At 41.9% G+C, this 23,681-nt stretch overlaps 1 protein-coding gene across 2 annotated transcripts in view; it reads right to left on the bottom strand.

Annotated features, from left to right (window-relative positions):
- Positions 1-2,054: 2,054 nt before the first annotated feature.
- Positions 2,055-23,681, bottom strand: part of MYOM2 (myomesin 2) — a 135,039-nt gene continuing 113,412 nt past the window's right edge. For both annotated transcript variants that reach the window (XM_075268413.1, XM_075268412.1), the window contains 5 exons: positions 12,963-13,126; positions 12,772-12,808; positions 12,664-12,686; positions 10,498-10,553; positions 2,055-3,407 (listed from right to left, as the gene is read on the bottom strand). In XM_075268413.1, the coding sequence (XP_075124514.1) occupies positions 3,033-3,407; positions 10,498-10,553; positions 12,664-12,686; positions 12,772-12,808; positions 12,963-13,126 (655 nt within the window). In that variant the 3' untranslated portion in view covers positions 2,055-3,032. The remainder of the gene's footprint in view (positions 3,408-10,497; positions 10,554-12,663; positions 12,687-12,771; positions 12,809-12,962; positions 13,127-23,681) is intronic.

Here is a 23,681-nt window from a genome sequence, read left to right on the forward strand (position 1 = left end):
AACAGAGCTGTCTGCTTATTACTCCCTTGTATCAGCTGCTGAGGACAGCTAGTCGATAGAGATGGTGAGTGTCAGACCCAACAGATCTCATATAAATTACCTATCCTTCGGATTGGTCAACCATATTTTTTTAGCCTACAAAACCCCTTTACTCAAAATCCTGTTAATGTGAGAACATTTTAAAATACTATACACATATTTTCTGAAAAGACATAATGGACGCTCACAATTTCAAAAGTTTTGCTTCATTTCAAAGCATTCCCTGCCATTTTATAGCGTGACATGTTCCTATTATGAAAAAAGTATACAATGCTGATGTGGGTTTCATATATATTAAAGTTGACTTTTGAGTCAACTTTAAATCAAAAGGTAGCGTGACATACACCTCCCTAAAAGGAAATTTTTTTGGCCTGTCAGGTCAATGGAGTCCAATGGGTATTTTTGTCATGTGCACTGCAAACATTGTTTGAATTCAGTTTAACTTCATCTGGTACCTCAGAAATCCAAGCCTGACTTATTTAGCCTGTGGAACAAATGGCGGCATGTCCCGCACCCTGAAAGGTTGTGTCAATGGTTATTTCTTTACATTTTGAAGACAAAAAGGGTGTAAGAAAGAACATTATTTTAGTGAGCTACCAAATTACATGAAATAGAGCCCATGGCTAAAGCCAAAGTAGTTTTAGCTATCACCTTATTTGAAACCATAGATTGGAAACTTGATTTATTCTTTCCCTGATAGATCCATTTTATTATTTCATGATATAAGAACACTGCAATAGATGACATTTCTCAATGAATATATTTAAATAACTCGCAATATAAAGAGAAGTAAGCTCCAGGATAGACATTTCAGCTCAACTAATTGCAAATGCTCATAATAATCACTCATTATTCTAATGCCCTTAAACAAGATCCAGAAGTACAGCTATACTTTTAATAAGTTAAATGTGGGTACTTGTGGAGTTCCAATGAGAGTTAGCAATCCCCATGAAGATGTGCCAGTTACGTGGAATTACTGCTTAAAGAGACTGCTGACATGCTGTATGGTATCTCAAGAGCCCTTGGTTAAATTACACTGAGAATCACAGTAAACCTAAATGTGTTTATTATATTTTTTGACACCTGGGAAGATATTTGGTAGAAAATTCTTTCTTCTTGTTTCTAATCTAACTTGTTAGGAGATAATGAAACCACTTACAATTACAACATTTGTGTAGCACTTACCTTATTTTGCAAAAGTTTTAATCACACTAGAGATTTTTAGAAGAATTACTGTATATACTTGAGTATAAGCCAACCCAAATATCAGCCAAAGCCCCTAATTTTACCACAAAAATTGTGGAAAATTTCAAGAATTAAAATGATTGGAGTTTTTGGGTGCAGTAGTTGCTGGGTGCTTGGAAAGGGAAGGGGGTATTTTGGTTGTCTGTCTGCCCCTTCCCTGAGCTTGAGGACTGGGTTTCCCCCCCCCACACACACACTTAGATTTCAACCTGGCTGCGTATAGGGTATCTGCAGTGCTCCTATTAACCCCTTCCCGACAGAACAGGAGCACTGCAGATACCCTATATTCAGTAGACCGGGCACTTTCAGACACAGGGATACCTAATGTGTATGTGTTTCACAGTAATTTTCTACTTTTATATATATTCTAGGGAAATTTACTTCATTTTTGTATTATATTTTTGTATTAGGGTTAAAACGATCTTGAGATAACCTCCGACCTCGATCCCGCTGGAAAAGATCGGGATCGAAATTACGATCGCAATCGTGAAATTTACTCGATCGCCGATCGGAATCCAATCTTTTCCGATCCCGATCGCTCAACCCTAACAGTAGGGGTTTTTGAATTGTGGCCCAGAAGTTTTAAGTCACAATTCTGCACATTTGAATCAGACATAAAAGTTTCTGAAGACATTTTTTCTTACTGCGCAAACTTCAATATCTAGCCATAGAAACAGGGCAAATTAGTTTGTGTATCAGTGCAATGTAAGCATGCTTGTGACATAGACCAGACAGTGTGATCACTCGTGATTGAATACAGACAAAAGCACTGGTGTCTTTTATGTTTATTAGCACAAAGCAGGGAAAACAACATTAGGTGATTCCAACATGGCCAAATATTACCCGCATTACAGGGAAAAGTGATGTATACATACACATAATCTGATATTTGCACTCGTTGATATGACAATAACACATCTGGTAATCTTAGCTATGGGCAATGCTTGTTTCTCCTAAAATCCATGGAAGCCGTGTGCTGCTTTTCATCCCTTTATATTAAACTAAGACCAGATAAGAATAAATTAAACCTTTGAATTAAATCCACATACACATTGGGTGGCTGAGGAAGAGATTATAAAGTTTCGCTCAGACAGCATTGCAATTAAGTTGATGCTTGTTTTTCTCCAGCTGCATTGTTGATATCGGCAAGTACAAAACTTTTTAAACTACCTCCAGAGGGTCAGGATTTATGTCCTGCCAGCTATGTTTATTCGACAGCAAGTACTATCAGGGCTAGAAAGGCTTGGTGTTATGACTTCATAAATCAAATCCATAGCAGTTTGGCATTTGAAAAGTTAGTCATGTATTCTAAAATCCAAATGTATCAAGAGCCAAACATACAATTTGCACAAATTTGTGGAGCATCAGTCTATAATACTTTAATTGTAATTAAATTTGGTATAATGGGTTTTGTTTTAATCTAGATTACGGAGGTTTATTTTGCCATCTATTGCAATGGTATAGGGACTGGACGTAGCATATACAGTATGAAATGACTGCAAACGTTATCATGGTCTTCATTGTTTTATATTCATGCATTCTCACTACGATTTGCTATACATATTAAGCAAGGCTAGCACTTATCAACCAGGGGGATATCTTCGTAACGGGGCTTATTTATGGAAAATAACGCAAAGATAAAGTGGTGATAAAACAATCACTAGGGGATTAAATCTTCACCTACTTTTCCTTTACACTACTTTGTCATAAATGGCTCATATTATAGTTTTTTTTAAATTACTACTATTTTACTTTCTTGAAGACTTCCCTGCTTTGGGAGCTGACTTGGCCTTTTCGGGTGCGGGTGCTGGTGCAGGGGCAGGTGCTGGAGCAGGTGAAGGTGCAGATTTAGGAAGTTGGCCAGGTTTTACTTCAGGTACATCTTCACCATATTTGTATACACTTACAGTGACATCAACCGTTTCACCGCCATACTTGTTCTTAACGTTGATGCCATATTTTCCAGAGTCCTCAGAAGAAACCTCCTTAATTGTGAGACTTGCAAACTTTCCTTGCTCCAGTGTTGAAGAATAATGCTCATTTATATCTAGATCCCTGTCATTCTTCAGCCATGTTACTTCAGGATCAGGGTTTCCGAACACTGTGCATGTCAGACTTAATGTCTAAAAACACATTAAAAAAACAGCGAGACTAGTCAGACTAAAAGTTTTTTTACATTGATACATAATCTAACTGTATAAAACTTAGTACAATACCAGTCAGGCTGGGTTCACACCTGGTCTTGGTCTCCGATTTTTGGGTTTCCGTCTTTTGTCCGAGAAACTGGACAGGAGATGGAAACCTGGCAGTCAGTGTCCGCCCGTGAGCGTCTTTTGCCTGTCCTCAGTGAAAACTTTTTTTTTTTAACTGGACACAAAGTCCTGCCGCGGAGAAACAGTTTCGCCGTGGAGAGGCAGAAGACGCTCACGGGCGGTCATTCAAGTAAATGGGTTTTAAAACTGTCTGTCGGTTTCTGTCTCCTGTCTAGTTTCTTGGGCAGAATACTGAAACTTGCAAAGATGAGACTGGGTGCAGGTGTGAACCCGTCCTTATTCAATATAGTACAAATTACTGTATTACACTAATTCTATGTGAAACCTTAATAGGGTTTTATCATAAACTTCACCAGAAATATGTGTCTTATTGCTGAGTGTCTGGACTGACTTCTAGGAGCCCCAGAAATCACAAAAACAGGGGTCACCAAGTTATATGTGAATGGAATAGTAGTGTGCATGAAACATCACTCTTCTATTCACTACTATGGGACTGTGTGTGCTACCCTCGTTACCTTTCATGATATCAAAAATATAAATGGATCGGTCACCACCATTTATACAGGGAACTTGGGGATCTATGGGAGTGCCAGTGGTTCAACTTCTAGAGAGCAAACAGTTTTCCCTTATTCACCAGATATGTGCTGTTTGTGGGAAACCCCTTTAACAATCAACATAAAATGGTATTATATATTATGGATAGAGATGAGCGAACAGTGTTCTATCGAACACATGTTCGATCGGATATCAGGGTGTTCGCCATGTTCGAATCGAATCGAACACCACGTGGTAAAGTGCGCCAAAATTCGATTCCCCTCCCACCTTCCCTGGCGCCTTTTTTGCACCAATAACAGCGCAGGGGAGGTGGGACAGGAACTACGACACTGGGGGCATTGAAAAAAATTGGAAAAAGTCATTGGCTGCCGAAATCAGGTGACCTCCATTTTAGACGAATAGTGGATTTCAAATCCGGGTCATATGAGAATGTGAACTTTGTGACTATGAGACAGGGATAGCTGTACAGGCAGGGATAGCTAGGGATAACCTTTATTTAGGGGGGAATGTTATTAAAAATAACTTTTTGGGGCTCTATCGGGTGTGTAATTGTGATTTTTGTGAGATAAACTTTTTCCCATAGGGATGCATTGGCCAGCGCTGATTGGCCGAATTCCGTACTCTGGCCAATCAGTGCTGGCCAATGCATTCTATTAGCTTGATGAAGCAGAGTGTGCACAAGGGTTCAAGCGCACCCTCGGCTCTGATGTAGGAGAGCCGAGGGTGCACTTGAACCCTTGTGCACCCTCAGCTCTGCTACATCAGAGCCGAGGGTGCGCTTGAACCCTTGTGCACACTCTGCTTCATCAAGCTAATAGAATGCATTGGCCAGCGCTGATTGGCCAATGTATTCTATTAGCCTGATGAAGTAGAGCTGAATGTGTGTGCTAAGCACACACATTCAGCTCTACTTCATCGGGCTAATAGAATGCATTGGCCAGCGCTGATTGGCCAGAGTACGGAACTCGACCAATCAGCGCTGGCTCTGCTGGAGGAGGCGGAGTCTAAGATCGCTCCACACCAGTCTCCATTCAGGTCCGACCTTAGACTCCGCCTCCTCCGGCAGAGCCAGCGCTGATTGGCCGAAGGCTGGCCAATGCATTCCTATGCGAATGCAGAGACTTAGCAGTGCTGAGTCAGTTTTGCTCAACTACACATCTGATGCACACTCGGCACTGCTACATCAGATGTAGCAATCTGATGTAGCAGAGCCGAGGGTGCACTAGAACCCCTGTGCAAACTCAGTTCACGCTAATAGAATGCATTGGCCAGCGCTGATTGGCCAATGCATTCTATTAGCCCGATGAAGTAGAGCTGAATGTGTGTGCTAAGCACACACATTCAGCACTGCTTCATCACGCCAATACAATGCATTAGCCAGTGCTGATTGGCCAGAGTACGGAATTCGGCCAATCAGCGCTGGCTCTGCTGGAGGAGGCGGAGTCTAAGATCGCTCCACACCAGTCTCCATTCAGGTCCGACCTTAGACTCCGCCTCCTCCAGCAGAGCCAGCGCTGATTGGCCGAATTCCGTACTCTGGCCAATCAGCACTGGCTAATGCATTGTATTGGCTTGATGAAGCAGTGCTGAATGTGTGTGCTTAGCACACACATTCAGCTCTACTTCATCGGGCTAATAGAATGCATTGGCCAATCAGCGCTGGCCAATGCATTCTATTAGCGTGAACTGAGTTTGCACAGGGGTTCTAGTGCACCCTCGGCTCTGCTACATCAGATTGCTACATCTGATGTAGCAGTGCCGAGTGTGCATCAGATGTGTAGTTGAGCAAAACTGACTCAGCACTGCTAAGTCTGCATTCGCATAGGAATGCATTGGCCAGCCTTCGGCCAATCAGCGCTGGCTCTGCCGGAGGAGGCGGAGTCTAAGGTCGGACCTGAATGGAGACTGGTGTGGAGCGATCTTAGACTCCGCCTCCTCCAGCAGAGCCAGCGCTGATTGGCCGAATTCCGTACTCTGGCCAATCAGCACTGGCTAATGCATTGTATTGGCTTGATGAAGCAGTGCTGAATGTGTGTGCTTAGCACACACATTCAGCTCTACTTCATCGGGCTAATAGAATGCATTGGCCAATCAGCGCTGGCCAATGCATTCTATTAGCGTGAACTGAGTTTGCACAGGGGTTCTAGTGCACCCTCGGCTCTGCTACATCAGATTGCTACATCTGATGTAGCAGTGCCGAGTGTGCATCAGATGTGTAGTTGAGCAAAACTGACTCAGCACTGCTAAGTCTGCATTCGCATAGGAATGCATTGGCCAGCCTTCGGCCAATCAGCGCTGGCTCTGCCGGAGGAGGCGGAGTCTAAGGTCGGACCTGAATGGAGACTGGTGTGGAGCGATCTTAGACTCCGCCTCCTCCAGCAGAGCCAGCGCTGATTGGCCGAATTCCGTACTCTGGCCAATCAGCACTGGCTAATGCATTGTATTGGCTTGATGAAGCAGTGCTGAATGTGTGTGCTTAGCACACACATTCAGCTCTACTTCATCGGGCTAATAGAATGCATTGGCCAGCGCTGATTGGCCGAATTCCGTACTCTGGCCAATCAGCACTGGCTAATGCATTGTATTGGCTTGATGAAGCAGTGCTGAATGTGTGTGCTTAGCACACACATTCAGCTCTACTTCATCGGGCTAATAGAATGCATTGGCCAATCAGCGCTGGCCAATGCATTCTATTAGCGTGAACTGAGTTTGCACAGGGGTTCTAGTGCACCCTCGGCTCTGCTACATCAGATTGCTACATCTGATGTAGCAGTGCCGAGTGTGCATCAGATGTGTAGTTGAGCAAAACTGACTCAGCACTGCTAAGTCTGCATTCGCATAGGAATGCATTGGCCAGCCTTCGGCCAATCAGCGCTGGCTCTGCCGGAGGAGGCGGAGTCTAAGGTCGGACCTGAATGGAGACTGGTGTGGAGCGATCTTAGACTCCGCCTCCTCCAGCAGAGCCAGCGCTGATTGGCCGAATTCCGTACTCTGGCCAATCAGCACTGGCTAATGCATTGTATTGGCTTGATGAAGCAGTGCTGAATGTGTGTGCTTAGCACACACATTCAGCTCTACTTCATCGGGCTAATAGAATGCATTGGCCAATCAGCGCTGGCCAATGCATTCTATTAGCGTGAACTGAGTTTGCACAGGGGTTCTAGTGCACCCTCGGCTCTGCTACATCAGATTGCTACATCTGATGTAGCAGTGCCGAGTGTGCATCAGATGTGTAGTTGAGCAAAACTGACTCAGCACTGCTAAGTCTGCATTCGCATAGGAATGCATTGGCCAGCCTTCGGCCAATCAGCGCTGGCTCTGCCGGAGGAGGCGGAGTCTAAGGTCGGACCTGAATGGAGACTGGTGTGGAGCTATCTTAGACTCCGCCTCCTCCAGCAGAGCCAGCGCTGATTGGTCGAGTTCCGTACTCTGGCCAATCAGCACTGGCCAATGCATTTCTATGGGGAAAAGTTAGCTTGCGAAAATCGCAAACTGACAGGAATTTCCATGAAATAAAGTGACTTTTATGCCCCCAGACATGCTTCCCCTGCTGTCCCAGTGTCATTCCAGGGTGTTGGTATCATTTCCTGGGGTGTCATAGTGGACTTGGTGACCCTCCAGACACGAATTTGGGTTTCCCCCTTAACGAGTTTATGTTCCCCATAGACTATAATGGGGTTCGAAACCCATTCGAACACTCGAACAGTGAGCGGCTGTTCGAATCGAATTTCGAACCTCGAACATTTTAGTGTTCGCTCATCTCTAATTATGGAAGTATCATGGATTAAAACGTGTTGGCCATTGACTTAGTTTTTCTATTCAACTCTTTCACACAGTCAGTGGCATATGTTTTAAGTGATTATATGGAAAAAGCTAAGGCAGTGATGATCAACACCAAGAATCTTAGTTTCAACTGTGGGTGAAATATTCTCAACATGTAATCAATATCTGAGACTAGCAGTGTCTTTCATGAATTATAGATGTATATTGTCCTAAAAATTCCTGTAGGGCACTAGCTTTCAGGAAACATCTGACATGTCTTAAGATACATAGATTTGATAGATAGATAGATAGATAGATAGATAGATAGATAGAGACACAGACACACATACATGTGTATGTGTCTATAAATATATATAATAATGCATATTTAAATGGATATAGCCATCTTGAATCAAATAACTTGTTGCACCTTGATAGCTCCAAACAAAAGCATTGGAAAGCAATGGAAATAAGTTGATACACAGCAGAGAATCATTTTGTTCAGCATTGTAATTACATTTTTTTATTTTGGTTTTGGCTGCTTTGAGTTTGCATTGCATTATTAAAATATGTGTTTTATATATAAATTTATTTTTTTAAAATATCAAGTCAAACCAAAGTTTGAAAAGCAATTATTTATGAAGAATCTTGAGAACAATAAAAAGTGTTTTGGTGGTTGAGAATTCAAAATTTTAGCATATTGTTTTTTTTGTAGCTTACAGACTTTTCATTTTAATGTCATTTTTGTCTAGCTCAGTCTTTGTTAATACCAAAAGGTCCTATGTTCCTTAACATTGTATAATAAGCCTCAGCTGATATCTTTAAAGCTTTTATGTATGCTCACAAGAATCCCCTTAAGGCAATATATTGTACAAAATAATTTAAAAGCAAGACTCCGAATACTTCAAATAAAACAGGCTTCTTCCCTTGTTACATATTCCTGCCAAGCAAAATTTTAGAGGCAAAGAATATTTCAGCTTTTGAGTACAATGTCAATGTGTGTCTTAAATGATGAGGACATAGTTATTTCATGTCAATAGATTTAGATATTATTTGTAATAGGTTTTATATTACAGAATTTTAGCATTACATTTGAATTATTTAGAAAAAAAACTTGCCTCATTGTACAGTATATAGTCGATGCAAATATTATCTTTTTTTTTAATCTGCTGTGCCCTTTATGTATCATATATCAGACACATATATTATTAATTACAATGTAATCCTCTAATGAAATACATTGTGGGCACCTACAGATGTGTTATCCCTCAACTTTCCTCTTGGCTGTACCTGTTCAGAAAGTGTCCTTTCTAAACATTAGGGCCTCTTCACACGGAGTAAACGCGCGTGTATTTTGGCAAAATACACATGTAAAAATAAGACTCCCATTGACTTCAATTACATTTTATATGTGTATTTTGACGTGTATTTTGACGTGTATTTTGACGTGTTTTTTTACACGTGTAAAAAAATGTCAATGGGAGTCTTATTTTACACGTGTATTTTTTACACATGTATTTTGCCAAAATACATGCGCGTTTACTCTGTGTGATGGGGCCCTTGGTTTTGTGAAAAGTTATATCATGGTGATAAATTAACTATAATACTTAAAGGGGATTCTGACCGATAGCAAAAAGAAAATTGTAGACCAGCACCATGCAATGAATTTTGCTAAAACATAGCTTTTAATTAAATAGAAAAATTAAAAACATTCATGAAGGCATATGGTACAAAAAATGCATAAATCCATTAAAAAATGAGAAATATATCGAACATAGATGTGAAACAAACAAAAACCAAGAAGAAAACAAACCAAGTCCATGTTCACATGGCAAGGGGCAGCTGACTCGTTTCTTGACTCCTGACTCTTAGTCGTAGCTATGTTTTAGCAAAATTCATTGCATGGTGCTGGTCTACAATTTTCTTTTTGCTATTTGTATCCTGCCCCTATCCGGGGGGAGTGGTCCGTGCACCTTCATTCTTGGATTTTTTTGACTAAGGGCTGGCTGTGGACTCACATTGTATTGCTGTGATTCTGACCGATAGAATTCCAAATAATCAGCAAATTTAAATTGGGTGGGACCCTTACCATGGAAACATGGATTGGTTTTCCCATTACGGGGAATTTCTTACAAACCTAATGTCTATGTGATACAAAATGTCTATACAAAGAGATTCTTATTGAAAGTCTCATTAGCACAAAAATTTGCAAATTGTCCATTTTGTGTCTTTCTCATCACTTATAATTGACTAATAAAGTGGGCAAATTTATTGTGGGATTGTTGGACAAAGATTTACAGAAAGTGGCCTATATTATAGTTAAAATTTTGTACACAGACTGCCAAAAGATGTGTCAAATTGGTTAACAGGCCATTTCAGAGTATGTAATGGCAATCTCAATAAATTCCCCTTTGAGTTTTTCATAGCTTTCATTTGTATTTGCTCTCATTTGTATTCTGTGCATTGGCCGTGTAACAAGTTTGGGGTAATAAATATTGGCTAGATTTTCTTTTTTTTTTTTTACTTATTTAAGTTTACAATTGTCATTTTAGTGGACTAGAGCTTTTTAGCTAAGTTGTAATAGAGTAATACTGTTATAGAAAGTAAGTTGTGCTACTCTTACCTTTCCTTCCATTATAGTAACCACATCAGGCAAACCACCAATCACTTTACCACGATCTAGGATAAAGAAGAGCACAGGTCAGTTATACATATAGTGTTCCACAAGCTTAGAAGACTAGTTGATAGATAAAACATTGAAGATTATTAACAGAATTGACCTTCAAACAGAGGTATAGTTTGTGGGGAGAGGCGGAGTGGAGGGGAGGGCAGTAGTGGGCCTGAGGCCACCACAAACAGTATAATGGTGTCTTCAGGACACCTGAAGGCATGGGAGACCAGGAAGCAGTTGGCTTTCAACTCTGCAATTCTGTAACTTATAAGCCACAAGCCTGAAGTGGGCAAAGTAAGAAAGGACAGCAGCGTCTTTGTACATCAAGGGATCAAACTTGGTAAGTAAGACTTTTATTTATTTATTTTTTAGGGCAATTGAGGAACTTAGGTGGCACAAGGGGGCAATGATGAAATAATGTGGCAAGGGGTGATTAGGGGGCATTATAAATATAAGGAATTAAATTATTTATATTAGGGGTCATTAGGTGCATTATACATAAAAAGGTAGATAATTTATATAAGTCACAATTTATATAAGAGGTAATTAATTGGCATTATGAATATAAGGGGGCAGTGTTTATGTTAGTGACATCGGGTATAATGTAAGGGGCCAATTGCCAGTATTAGTTTAAGGTAACAATTTGTCGTTATTAAAGATTTCCAACTCATTTTTAATGACTAGCTATCCTCAGGACACCTAGGGCCCAATGATCAACTGTTCCAAGGGGCCATGGCACACAAGTAAGCACAGTGATTTCATCACCGCCTGCATTGCATGCTGTCTGTTTTATAGTGACCATGTGATACAATTACATCCTTGTCCCATAAATGTATATAGGACAAGGCTGTAGTTACATTGCATTACCTCTACAAAATGAACGATGCAAGGTAAACAGAGAAGGGGTCACAATGCTTGCATGAACACAGTGGTCTGTTCAAACATCTGATCAGGAACTGCAGTAATCTCTTATTAATGATCTATCCTTTATTGAAAAAACATTAGCTGAAAAAGCCCTTTAATTAAGAAGCCTGCAGGGGGCACACAGAGGCTTTACTCGTTTAAGGACCCCACAGGGACATTATTCATTTAATGTACACTAGGGGTATTTTTTAGTTCATGGGGATTTTTATATAATATATTTTATAACTGAAGGTAGGAACTTGATGTAGGTGAGGATAATGTGGACCAGATCACCAGAAAAGTGAGGAGCCAAAGATGTCTGAGTTGCAAACTTTACAGAGAAAAAGCATGCCTGGAAGAAGTACTCATGGGGGTTGAGATGGAACAATTACAGTTAGAGATATCACTTGTAAGTCACTAAACGTCTCCTGTGCTGTATTCACTTAAATGTTCTGCAGAGCCCTATGTAGAGATGTTATCTACCACTATAGGGTCACTGGACAGTGATAATATTCAACTGAGTTGCAAGCCCACTTGGATGTGTTTTACCCCCCCCCCCCATGCTTAACCACTAGCTACACCTTTGCCCTACTGTTTAGTGATGTTAGACTGTGAATGCTTGCACTGATATTGTCTAAATAGCCCGCAGTAAGATATTTTTTTAATATAATTCCATGATCCATGATAATTCCATGAAATAGTGAGTCTGCCTCTCTACATTGAGGAATAGTTTTGACTATCACTCAAGAGTATATTTTCCTGTAAAGCTGAAACATGCTTAAAGCACTGAAAATAGATATTTTGCTACACACCTTAGGTTCTAAATCTATAATACATGTAGCTATGTAGCCCATGAGGGACATGCCATATCTTTAGCAGGCACTTGCATTGTCTTTGTGCTGTGTTCCTAATGGTGCAGCATAGTTTATGATCATTGGCTAGGGAGTACCTTAATGTGGTTTTATTTGATCTATTAGTAATATTAACACAGTAAGAGATACTTCTATGTAAAAAAAAAAATTGTGCCCTTTAACCATGGTATGCAGGGGAAGGCAGACATGTTGGTCCTACTATGTGGTATTAGTCATCTTACCTATTCTTGACAACCCTGGTATCTACAGGAATAAATGGATACTAAATAATTTCATAACACTATGCAGATTGTTTGTACTAACACATAGAGTTACTCTTCTTCTTCAGATTATAAATACTTACTCTTTTCAGCAAAGGCTGCAGCCCTGTGGGAGAAAAAGAAAAGTAATTGTTTAATAAAAAATTTTATACATCTTATTTTGCATACAAGATAATGAATTTCTAACTTACTTAAGTCTCTGGAATTCAGCATAGGCTTCGTCAAAGGCTGAAATTAAAAAGATAATGTGTCAATCAGTTTCCATAACAACACTGTTATGTCTCAAGACAAAAAGAAGGTAAAAACAACAGCTTTTGTTTGTACTTGGGGCACTAATAATGTCAGAGAATCTTCTAGAATGCTTAAGATTTATAAGTCTTACCTTGTCCTGATAAATCAACAGTTCTCTTGTAGGAGGTTTTGGCATCGAATAGCTCAAATGTATATTTTCCTTTGTCCTTTTCTGTTGGTTCACAAATCTGCAACCAGGCAAATTCATCTGTGCCTCCGATTCTCATCTTCTCACTTGAAGAAATCTTTGATTCCCTTTTGTATTAAAAAAAAAAAATAAATTACAAAGTCTTTTATATTTCATTTTTGGACTCATTAAATGATTTTCTAGACTTAAAATATTAATGTTTAATTAGAATTATTATTCAATTATTTTAACATTAAAGTTTTTAATATTCAAAGTCATAAAGATAAATTAAAAAACTATAAAGCAAAAAAAAAGTGTTTCAAATAGAAAGAAACACAAAGAAAGTAAAGGAAAGAAGGTAAAGTCTGTCTAGCTGAAGGTCAGAACCATTGAATTATCAGCAAGGCTTACTCTGCAAAGGGTGTTATGAAAGGTGCTTTCAAAAATCTGAGAATAATCTCCTTTATACTTATGCTATTGTTTGATACTGTTATTGTTAAGAAAATTGCATTAGTACAGGATATGCTCAATGTTGAACAATGTTATTATTTGAATCCTACACTGTATGATGACGGTAATAAAGGCATTTTCACCATACTTGATACATGATATTACATTACTTTGGATAACGTAACAGACAGCCAAAACCGAGACCCTTACATTAAAAATGTTAGGACCCCCTGTTTGCATTCACATATGAATAAATTATTCCCACACATTTAGTTTCCTTGGCTGATGGACTAGGGCAACAGCTAGATAATATTGGGTCATATGGCTGCCAATTATTTGTCTATTTAGATTATAAGGGTCCTCTCCCCTTCATATTGGCAGATCTTAGACCAGGGCTAAGGTGTGGTAAAATACAAAAACTGCAGCGTTTTACAGTGCCTGCAAGATGGAAGGGATTCAACACCTTGCGGAAAAATACATGTGGTGGACACAATGTGATTTCAAAAACCGTCAGTGTGGAAATCACAATGTGTCATTTATACCTACGGAAACCAGACAGTTTCCCTATAGGTATAATGGAAGCAGAAATACTGCAAAGGAAACCTCTACGGACTTTCTGTGAAAAGCGCTGTAGGAAAAACTGATGCGCTGCCACTGCAGTTTTTTCCTGCTTTGGCTCACTAGGTGGGGCTTTAGCCTTATGAGGACAATTCTCTCTCTTTTTTACTCATTCACTCATTTGATTTGGTTACTTCTCATCGTAGACTATCTGATCTGCAATAAGACCCTCTTTCACAAATTTGTGTTTTAATCTAGTGCAGCATTCCGTTGGACACCAAAAAGTGAACCCAAAGCACCCCATTATAGTCATTAGGGTCAATCTCTGGATCTGACTGTTGTTTTGATGTCCTGTTCCTATAATGTTATGACTAGCATAATATTTTGGCATTATATAAATAAAGATTGTTACTGTATGAGTATGGTCACATTTATATCCTCCTCGAATAGATATGTTAGTATTTTCTGCTCAGCTGTGATTCCTCAAAACCTCTCCTATTGAACAAGTTTTTTTCCTTTAACTTAACACACTATTTAGACCAGGATATTTTAAGATTTCCATATTCATAAAACATTAATCCAACTTAGAAATAATCCATGTAAGGCTGGGGCCCCACAGGACTGAAACACCGTGGGAAAAATCACAGCATTTTACAGTACAGGCAAAGTGGATGGAATTCTAGCGAATCCCATGCCCACTTTGCTGTAAAAACCGCCGTGCGGACATGCTGCGATTTCCAACAACGGCACGGTTTTGGATATCACAGTATGTCAATTATACCTACGGAAACACCAGCGGTTTCTCCATAGATATAATTGTAATAGAAAGTCCACAGAGGAAAACTCCACAAACTTTCTGTCTAAAGTGATACCTGAAGAACTGCAATGTTATTCCTGCAGCGCTTTTTTGCTGCGGGACGTCCCGTGGGGCCTTAGCCTAATAAAGTATTCTGACAACAGTTGTTTGAGTCAAATCCAAGAGTAAATATAAACCAGTAAAACCTCAATGCATTTTTTAGGATTTTTTAGATTCACTACTGACTGCAGCGTAAATGGCTGCACTAAAAACCAGATACACTATTCTAACCATATGACCTATATACAATGATTGTTTTTTTGTCATTTTTATAGCTTTTTTTACAACTATTTTTGTATTACTTTTTTAACAAACACAAAAAGGGTGTAACCACATGCCATGGGCTTGTACACACTTTGCACATTTGTAGCAAATATTTATCATGCTGTTCTATATATCCGGTAGGAATTTGTAGACATCCACCCCTGGTTTTGACTAAAACACACTTCAAACCATGACAGGTAAACCTGGTCTAAGGTCACTAACAAGCACAGAATCTTCTGAAAATGGAATCTGCAATTTCTGTTACTCTTCTTATAGAAAGAAAGTATAGCAATTGTGACTGTCATAGGTTTTCTGTAATAATTGGAAGCCATGTGTGATTTGTTACTTCGTAGGAGGTGTACATGACCTTATACGATTGCCTCATACCACCCATTGTTTTTACTGTGTCTCTCCAAGCTGGATGTAGAATAGGGAAAGTGGTAGCAAATATCACAACATTTTCACTTTCTTGATATATCTAAGCAAATCAGATGGCTATTGGCTATTGTCAACCTTTCTAGGATATATAAAAAGAGATTCGGAATCCAGCCAGATGATGCCAGTAAAACTTAACTTTTATTCGGTTATTCCATGTAAAATCTTACAACACAAACGTCCATAGTCGAGGAAAGCCAGGTGGGGTTGCACAGGTTTCTCTAGTGATTATATCCGGTGGTGATATAAAAAGGAAATGGAGGTAAGCTAGAGTCAGGCTATGATTAAGGTTTTTTGAACCGAAATGCGTCAGCCAGACTGTGGCTCGACTATGGACGTTTGTGTTGTAAGATTTTACATGGAATAACCGAATAAAAGTTAAGTTTTACTGGCATCATCCGGCTGGATTCCGAATCTCTTTTTGGATGTCTTTCTACTTGTTCCTGGCCGTGGAGGCAAGGGATCCGTGCTGGATATTCTGATCAAACCGGGAGTGGAAATCTGAACATGGCCTTATTTTCCATCGCGGGCTGAGTATTTTTTTCCTTTTTTTCCTTCCCTATTCTAAGACTTTCTAGCATATGTCCTTACTTTATGATCTGTGGGGTGTAGCGGCATCGCTTCAACTTTAGTGTTTACCCCCTACAACAGGACTCCCAGACACATGATACTGATAGAGAATTTGGATTGTGAGCCCTATAAGGACAATGACTGACAATGTCTGTAAAGCGCTGCAGAATATGTTGGTGCTATACAAGTAAGGGTTAGTTCACACGTAAATAACGTGTGGCTTATTTTGGCACTGGAAAAAAAGCTTCATATTGCTTGGGGGACAGCTCCTCTTCCACCCCCCACATGTGCTTCAAATAGTACCATTAGGTGTACCACATGTGGGGGAGGAGCAGCCACGTGTTCTGCCCCTAATGGCTGCTACCCCTTCCCCCACCCCTGGTCCCAGCGCTAGAGATTCTGCCATTGTGATCCCCTTAAAGTAAATGTCTTCCCCCTCCCTTACCTTGTCCCAGCAGGAATCACTCTGCCATTTGTGACATGTCCATGGTATGGTTTCTTTTATCTGCTGCTACGAGTAGTGCCCCTCCCCCACCTCACACTGCTGGCTTGTCCCGACTCCTGAACGAGGTGGGGGAGGGGCGACAGACCAGGTTCAGGGACTAGCAGCAGATAAAAGAAACAATACCATGAAGGTGTCACTAAATGGCAGAGTCCTGCTGGAACCAGGTAAGGAAGGGGCAGACATTACTCCCTAAGGGGATCACAATGACAGAATCTTTAGTGCTGGGAAAGTTCCTCTCCTTCTCCTCCATGTTCTCCTCCTTCTTCTGCCCATGCACAAGGGGCAGATTTGTAGTTAATGGGGGCGGAGTGGGCTCATAAACGGACTTGTATAACAGGATGCACCAGCAGCTGCAGATGTCTGGCAGCCGTTCACATAGAGAAGTGAAGGAAAAGGAGAACGGTCTGTCACGGATCTGCTGTGGGTAAAAGGACAGAAAAGCGCAGTAGTATACGCTTTTCTGTCCATTTGAAATAACGGAGAGGGACATTTCCAAGCCACAACGGAGTTTTTTGGGGTTTTTTTTTCCATTGGAGTCAATAAGGTAAACAGCTGTAAAAACGTGTCAGTCAGGCGGACCTACAAAACATGATCTGAAAGCACCCTAAATATATGTCCAGTGAGAAGACTGTGTGCCAAAATAGAGAGAGAGGCCCTGTCTCTTCTCTACTGCTGCAAATAGTCTGGTCAAGCTGCTGCACAGGAGATAGGCAGTGTACAGTGAGGCACTCATCATGTAAAGCTGCAGAATTATGACTGGTCCCCATGACTGAATAAGAGGAGCAGGTCCTTTAGACCAATACTGGCTAACTATCCTGATGGCGGTCCAGACAGGTTGTTCTAAAGCCCCCATCAATCCCTAAACCAGGAGTTACATGTCTTCTTTTGAATGGAGTGATAGTCATGCACACTACTGCCTCATTCAGTCTCTATGGTAGCGATGGAGAAAGCTGACTACACCCCTCACAGACTTTTAATGATGTTGTCATCTTTCAGTTCATATGTGAGGTATATCAGTCCTGTTCTTGTATTGATGCCAGCGATGAGAAACCCAGGAATCAGACACATATTACTTATTCTGAAAATAAGTAATATGTAGTGATGACCAAACCGATTTGTTACAAACCAATATTCAAAATTGTTCAGTGTTTAATAAACCCAAACAAATGCCAATTAATTTTGGACAAACTGAATGGCAGTACCACATGTATTGCACAAGAAAAATACTGAAGGGATACCTGTCTTGTGAGTCAGTGTCAGAAATTAAGACCCGAGGTCTTGCACTGTACCACCGTGCTTACTGGATGGAACTCTCAACAGAGATGGATATTTCTTAATGAACCTTTTTTTGACAGAATAGAACAATGCGTTTCGAGCTATGCAGAGCCCTTTTCAAGTGCAAAAACTACTTAGCTTGTTGGACCAGACGCACCAAGGCAAGGCATTACTTTTCTTCCTCCCCCCTTACTTCATGAGTGTATGGTGAAGTTTTACTATGCAGTTTTACAATTAATGAGTCTGGATCAGAGGACCCACAAAGAAGAGGAGTGGGGAAATTCTTCCCTGCTTCCCAAAGGTAAGAAAAATTGCAATATTATCAGGATACTCTCTATACTCAGTCTACCAAAATGTTTAGGGAGACTATTGCAACTGCCACTTGCCATACATGTACTCATTTGGCCTTTGCCCACTCCCAGTCCACCTCACTCAGCCACCACTCCATCTCCTCTGCCAGTGCCACAGCTACATGCATCAGCAGTCAGTACATTATCCGGAACATAATGAAATAGAATTTTTTTTTGTATCTCGCATTACCAACCAGAACCACAACAGGCAATTGACACCCACCAGTTGCACCAGCGGGTATAGTCATAGTGCACTTATATTCCGGCAGATAACTCTGACCCCATTGAATTTTAGGCCCATTATGTTAGAACAGTGACAGAAGGTGGCCCTTTTTTTGCCAATTTTATCTTGTCAACCATAGTGGCTGAGAGGGTGTTCAGTGCTACTGCTGGAGTTGTAATACAGAGAAGGAAAAATTAGAAGAAAATAATGTGCAAAAATGTATCTTTCTCAAAATGAATCAGCCATGATTCCTCCAAATATTCTTAATGCCATATCTCTGTATCATCATGTTCCATTTACTGTACTGCTGCCTACTACTCCTAAATAGCTACCACGATTGCCACCACTCAGCCATACATGTCCTGCAGCCTGATCAATGATATCATTTCATGTAATACCACCACCCATATTGTTACAGCTAACACCACTGCCACCAGTCAGCCAGACATGTCCTGCAGCCTGATCCATGATATCATTCCATGCAATACCGCCACTCATGTTGCTACAGCTAACACCACTGCCTCCAGTCAGCCAGACATGTCCTGCCCTGGTCCATCATAACATTCCATGCTGCACTGCCACTAATGTCGCCACAGCTACCGGTGTTTCATCTATTGCCAATTATTCTGTAAATCTGAATAAGAATGCCATAGATCTTATATGCTACCAAAGATTTGCTTACAAAGTTTAGTGATAATATGTACAAAGTTTAGTGATAATATGTTATCTTAAGATGTGCATGTTTCTTATCTTCTTCATAGGATATAAATTGTACTCTCAGCACGTTCAGTTACTGATATAATCACATCATTTGTAAGCATTATCAGTTATGATAACAGTAACTACTATTACTATATGTTAAAAATTTCATTATCAGTACACTTTATTAACTCAGGCATTAAAGACGCAGATAGCTGTTCTGAGGCACACACAATAGGATTCCATTATTCCAGCACACACAGGGTTAATCCGCAAAAGCATAAAATTGTTGCTTGAAAACAAAATGTCACCCCTGCAGTCATTTCCTCTCTAATTGGCAATGCTGTGTTCAGCGTTCAGCACTGCAATAATGGCAGACTTTGAAAGAGATGATCTGAACCTATCATCATTCTGAGAGATGAGAAACTACAGACTCTTGTAAATTAATGAACAGAGCACAACTAAGGTGCTCACAAGGAGGAAAGAACAAGAAGGCAAAAGTCACTATGTAAACAGATGCTTCATTTCATTTTCATATGTTTACTTTTAGCTATAACCAAAATGCTCATTAAAATGTATTGTACATAATTCAGTCTAATGGACCTATAAACTGGGTGGAGCTCGTATGCTATTATATAAAATGATTATATATTACAATGGAAACTGCCAACTTGTCTGCTAAAGCAACAATTGCCCTGTAGGAACAGTAACCTTATTTATTAATTAAAATGGTTATTTATAAGGTATGACATGGATGTAACTCAACTCAGCAATGAAGTTTAAAGCCAGAGCGGAGAACATCATTAGGGCGGCTCTGGTCATGAAAACACAGGTTGGTTGATAAGCCTCAGTGGTCACGTGAACAAAACGTGACCAAAACTAACCGCACATGTTGTTTGGGATTAGTGAGGATTAGAGAAAAAATTGTAACTGCGCTGGAATCAGTGGATCGGCAACTAATAACAAATGCTAAGAACCTGTATTGGTGGAGGCGGTGCAAGATCCTCTTTAGCACTATCAAGATAATAACTCAAGTAGCCTGGCATGCATGCAGTTTCCTGAACAAGGTTGTTTGATGGTAGAAAGACCAAATGAGTTTCCATACCTGTTAGCAAAGACTAGTAATCCACGGCTAATATATAATAGGTATGAGTCTGCAAAGCTTTAGGCACATTGCAAATGACTGTAGCCATACTCAGTGTGCTATCCATGTATTTCATGGATAGCACACTGAGCCATTCATTTCTATGGGCCTGTACACATGACTGGGTAGGCCAACAGTGTGTCACGTGGGTAGGCCAACAGTCCAGGCCGCAAAATAAAGAACAGGTACTATTGCTTCCGTGGCTCCTATTCATTTAATGAAAGAGGTCACAGAAGCATGGCCAGGCGGCACACGGGTGAAATCTGCATGTCCACCTGTGCCTTTAATTCACGGCCGCGGAAAAGTAGAGATCTCACAAACTCTGGCTTGTATAAATGTAATAGGGCAGGTCATTCTGGCCTTGGTCATTCTGTAATCCAGCATGCATCCAAGTGCATCTAAGTGTAGACTTCAGAATTATACCAGAATTGAACCAGAAGGGAGCAGAAGGTAACACAAACTAACTGCTGTAAACTGCTCACTTGTCTACCAGAAATGTTTCTCATTTCAATCACTGTTGTTCTCCCACTCCTTGTAAAAACCACCTTTCCACCCCAAACCAGTCTGGTCAGTAAAGAAATCCTCATCTCTCCCTCTCTCCTACCCCACCATATAACTTTCTCTGCACAGCTCCTCACAAACCTGCAGACTTTCCGCCCCAGACACATACAACCCCCCCGCAGCCTCTCCTACCTACACCTGCTGTCACTCTCCCTGCTCCTCCTTACTTCTGGTGACATATCTCCTAATCCTGGACCTCCCCAGCAAATTCCCACACCTGGCGCTAGAACACGGAACCTCCGAAATCTCAAACCAATCTCACTCACTCCTACCCCTCCCCCTGCCCTCCCCGATGCACTATGAAATGCCCGCTCCGTATGTAATAAACTTGCCTACATCCACGACCTTTTTATTCTTAATAAACTTACATTTCTCTGTCTCACAGAAACATGGCTGACCCCCTCAGACACAGCCTCCCCCGCCGCCCTCTCCTATGGAGGTCTGCAATTCTCACATACCCCCCGCCCCAACAACAAACCTGGTGGAGGTGTAGGCGTCCTCCTGTCAGACAAGTGCTCATTTGCCCCTATCCAGGCGCTACCTGCCCTCACCCCCCCATCCTTTGAAGTGCATGCTGTTCGTATCTACTCACCCTCCAACCTCCAACTGGCCGTTATATATCGACCGCTGGGACCTACCGCTGCCTTTATCGACCACTTCACCACCTGGCTTACACACTTCCTATCCACAGACACCCCCACCATCATCATGGGTGACTTCAACATCCCCATTAACACAGACCACCCCTCCGCCTCCAGTCTCCTATCCCTCACCGCCTCCTTTGGTCTCTCCCAATGGTCCTCCTCTGCCACCCACATAAAAGGGGGCACACTAGACCTAATATTCACCCGCCTCTGCTCCATATGCAACCTCTCTAACTCTCCATCCACAACCTCTAGCTCTCTGACCACAACCTGCTGACATTCTCTGCCCTCTCTTCTCCAATAGACACCCCAACCTCTAAACCAACACGCCCCCGCAGGAACCTCAACCGGCTTGACACCTGCACCCTCTCAGACTCTCTCCTACCACTCGCTGACATATCCTCACTCCAGGACACAGATGCCGCTGCTGCCTTCTATAACAACACCATTACCTCAGCCCTTGATTCTGTGGCCCCCTACACATACACCAGAGCTCGACCGATCAATAGACAACCCTGGCACACTGACCTGGCTAAAAAACTGAGACGTGCCTTGCGGGTTGCAGAACGCCTCTGGAAGAAAAGCCACTCCCAGGAGGATTTCCTCAGGTACAAAGAAGCAGTTCTCTCATTTAAGAACGCACTCACCTGTGCAAAGCAGGTCTACTTCACCACACTCATATCTGCACTCTCTCGCAACCCCAAACAGCTCTTCTCCACCTTCAACTCCCTTCTCCGTCCTCCCGCCCCCCCCTCCGACATCACTTATCTCAGCTGACGACTTTGCCGCTTACTTTAAAACTAAAATTGACACCATCAGAGACAGTCTCACCCTACTCCCCCAACAACCCCTCTACCCAACTACTTACTGTTCCTCATCCCTGACCTGTTTCTCCTCCATAACTGACGAAAAACTGTCCTCCCTAATATCCAAATCCCACCTCACCTCCTGCGTGCTCGACCCGATCCAGTCACACCTCATCCCCAAACTCGCTGAAGTCATTACTCCAGCCCTAACCCATCTTTTCAATCTATCCCTAACCAATGGATCCTTCCCCTCAGCCTTCAAGAACGCCACTGTCACTCCTATACTTAAGAAACCGTCCCTCGACCCGTCCTCTCCTGCCAACTATCGTCCCATCTCACTGCTCCCGTACGCCTCAAAACTTCTTGAGCAGCATGTCCACTCCGAACTCTCCTCCTATCTCTCGTCCAACCTGCTCTTTGACAGACTTCAGTCAGGCTTCAGACCCCGGCACTCCACTGAAACTGCCCTAACAAAAGTCACCAATGACCTGCTAACCGCCAAAGCCAAGCGCCACTACTCTGTCCTCCTCCTCCTCGACCTCTCCTCTGCCTTTGACACAGTTGACCACTCCCTCCTGTTAAAAATTCTCTCATCCCTTGGTATCTCAGACCTGGCCCATTCCTGGATCTCCTCATACCTTACCGACCGCACATTCAGCGTCTCCCACTCGCACACCACCTCCTCACCTCGCCCTCTCTCTGTAGGTGTCCCCCAGGGCTCCGTCCTAGGACCCCTCCTGTTCTCCATCTACACCCTTGGCCTGGGCCAACTCATAGAATCTCATGGCTTTCAGTACCACTGCTATGCCGATGACACCCAAATCTACATCTCTGGACCAGACATTACCTCCCTGCTGGCCAGAGTTCCAGATTGTTTAGCGGCCGTAGCCTCCTTCCTCTCCTCCCGCTTTCTCAAACTCAACATGGAGAAAACAGAGTTTATCATCTTCAGCCCATCCTGTATGGCCCCTCCACCTGACCCATCTATCAAAGTTAATGGAACCACAATTACCCCTGTCCCACAGGCCCGATGCCTTGGGGTAACCCTGGACTCTGACCTATCCTTCAAGCCACATATTCAAGCCCTCAACACCTCCTGCCGCCTCCAGCTCAAGAACATCCACTGATTTCGCCCCTTCCTCACCCAGGAAACTACCAAGATGCTTGTCCAGGCCCTCATAATCTCCCACCTAGACTACTGCAACACCCTTCTCCATGGACTCCCAGCAAACACCCTCGCCCCCCTCCAGTCCACCTTAAACTGCGCTGCTCGCTTAATCCACCTCACACCCCGATCTTCATCGGCTGCTCCCCTCTGCCAGGCCCTCCACTGGTTACCTATA

The sequence above is a fragment of the Leptodactylus fuscus genome, chromosome 3 (genome assembly GCF_031893055.1).
Source record: "Leptodactylus fuscus isolate aLepFus1 chromosome 3, aLepFus1.hap2, whole genome shotgun sequence".
In the NCBI taxonomy this organism is placed as follows: domain Eukaryota; kingdom Metazoa; phylum Chordata; class Amphibia; order Anura; family Leptodactylidae; genus Leptodactylus; species Leptodactylus fuscus.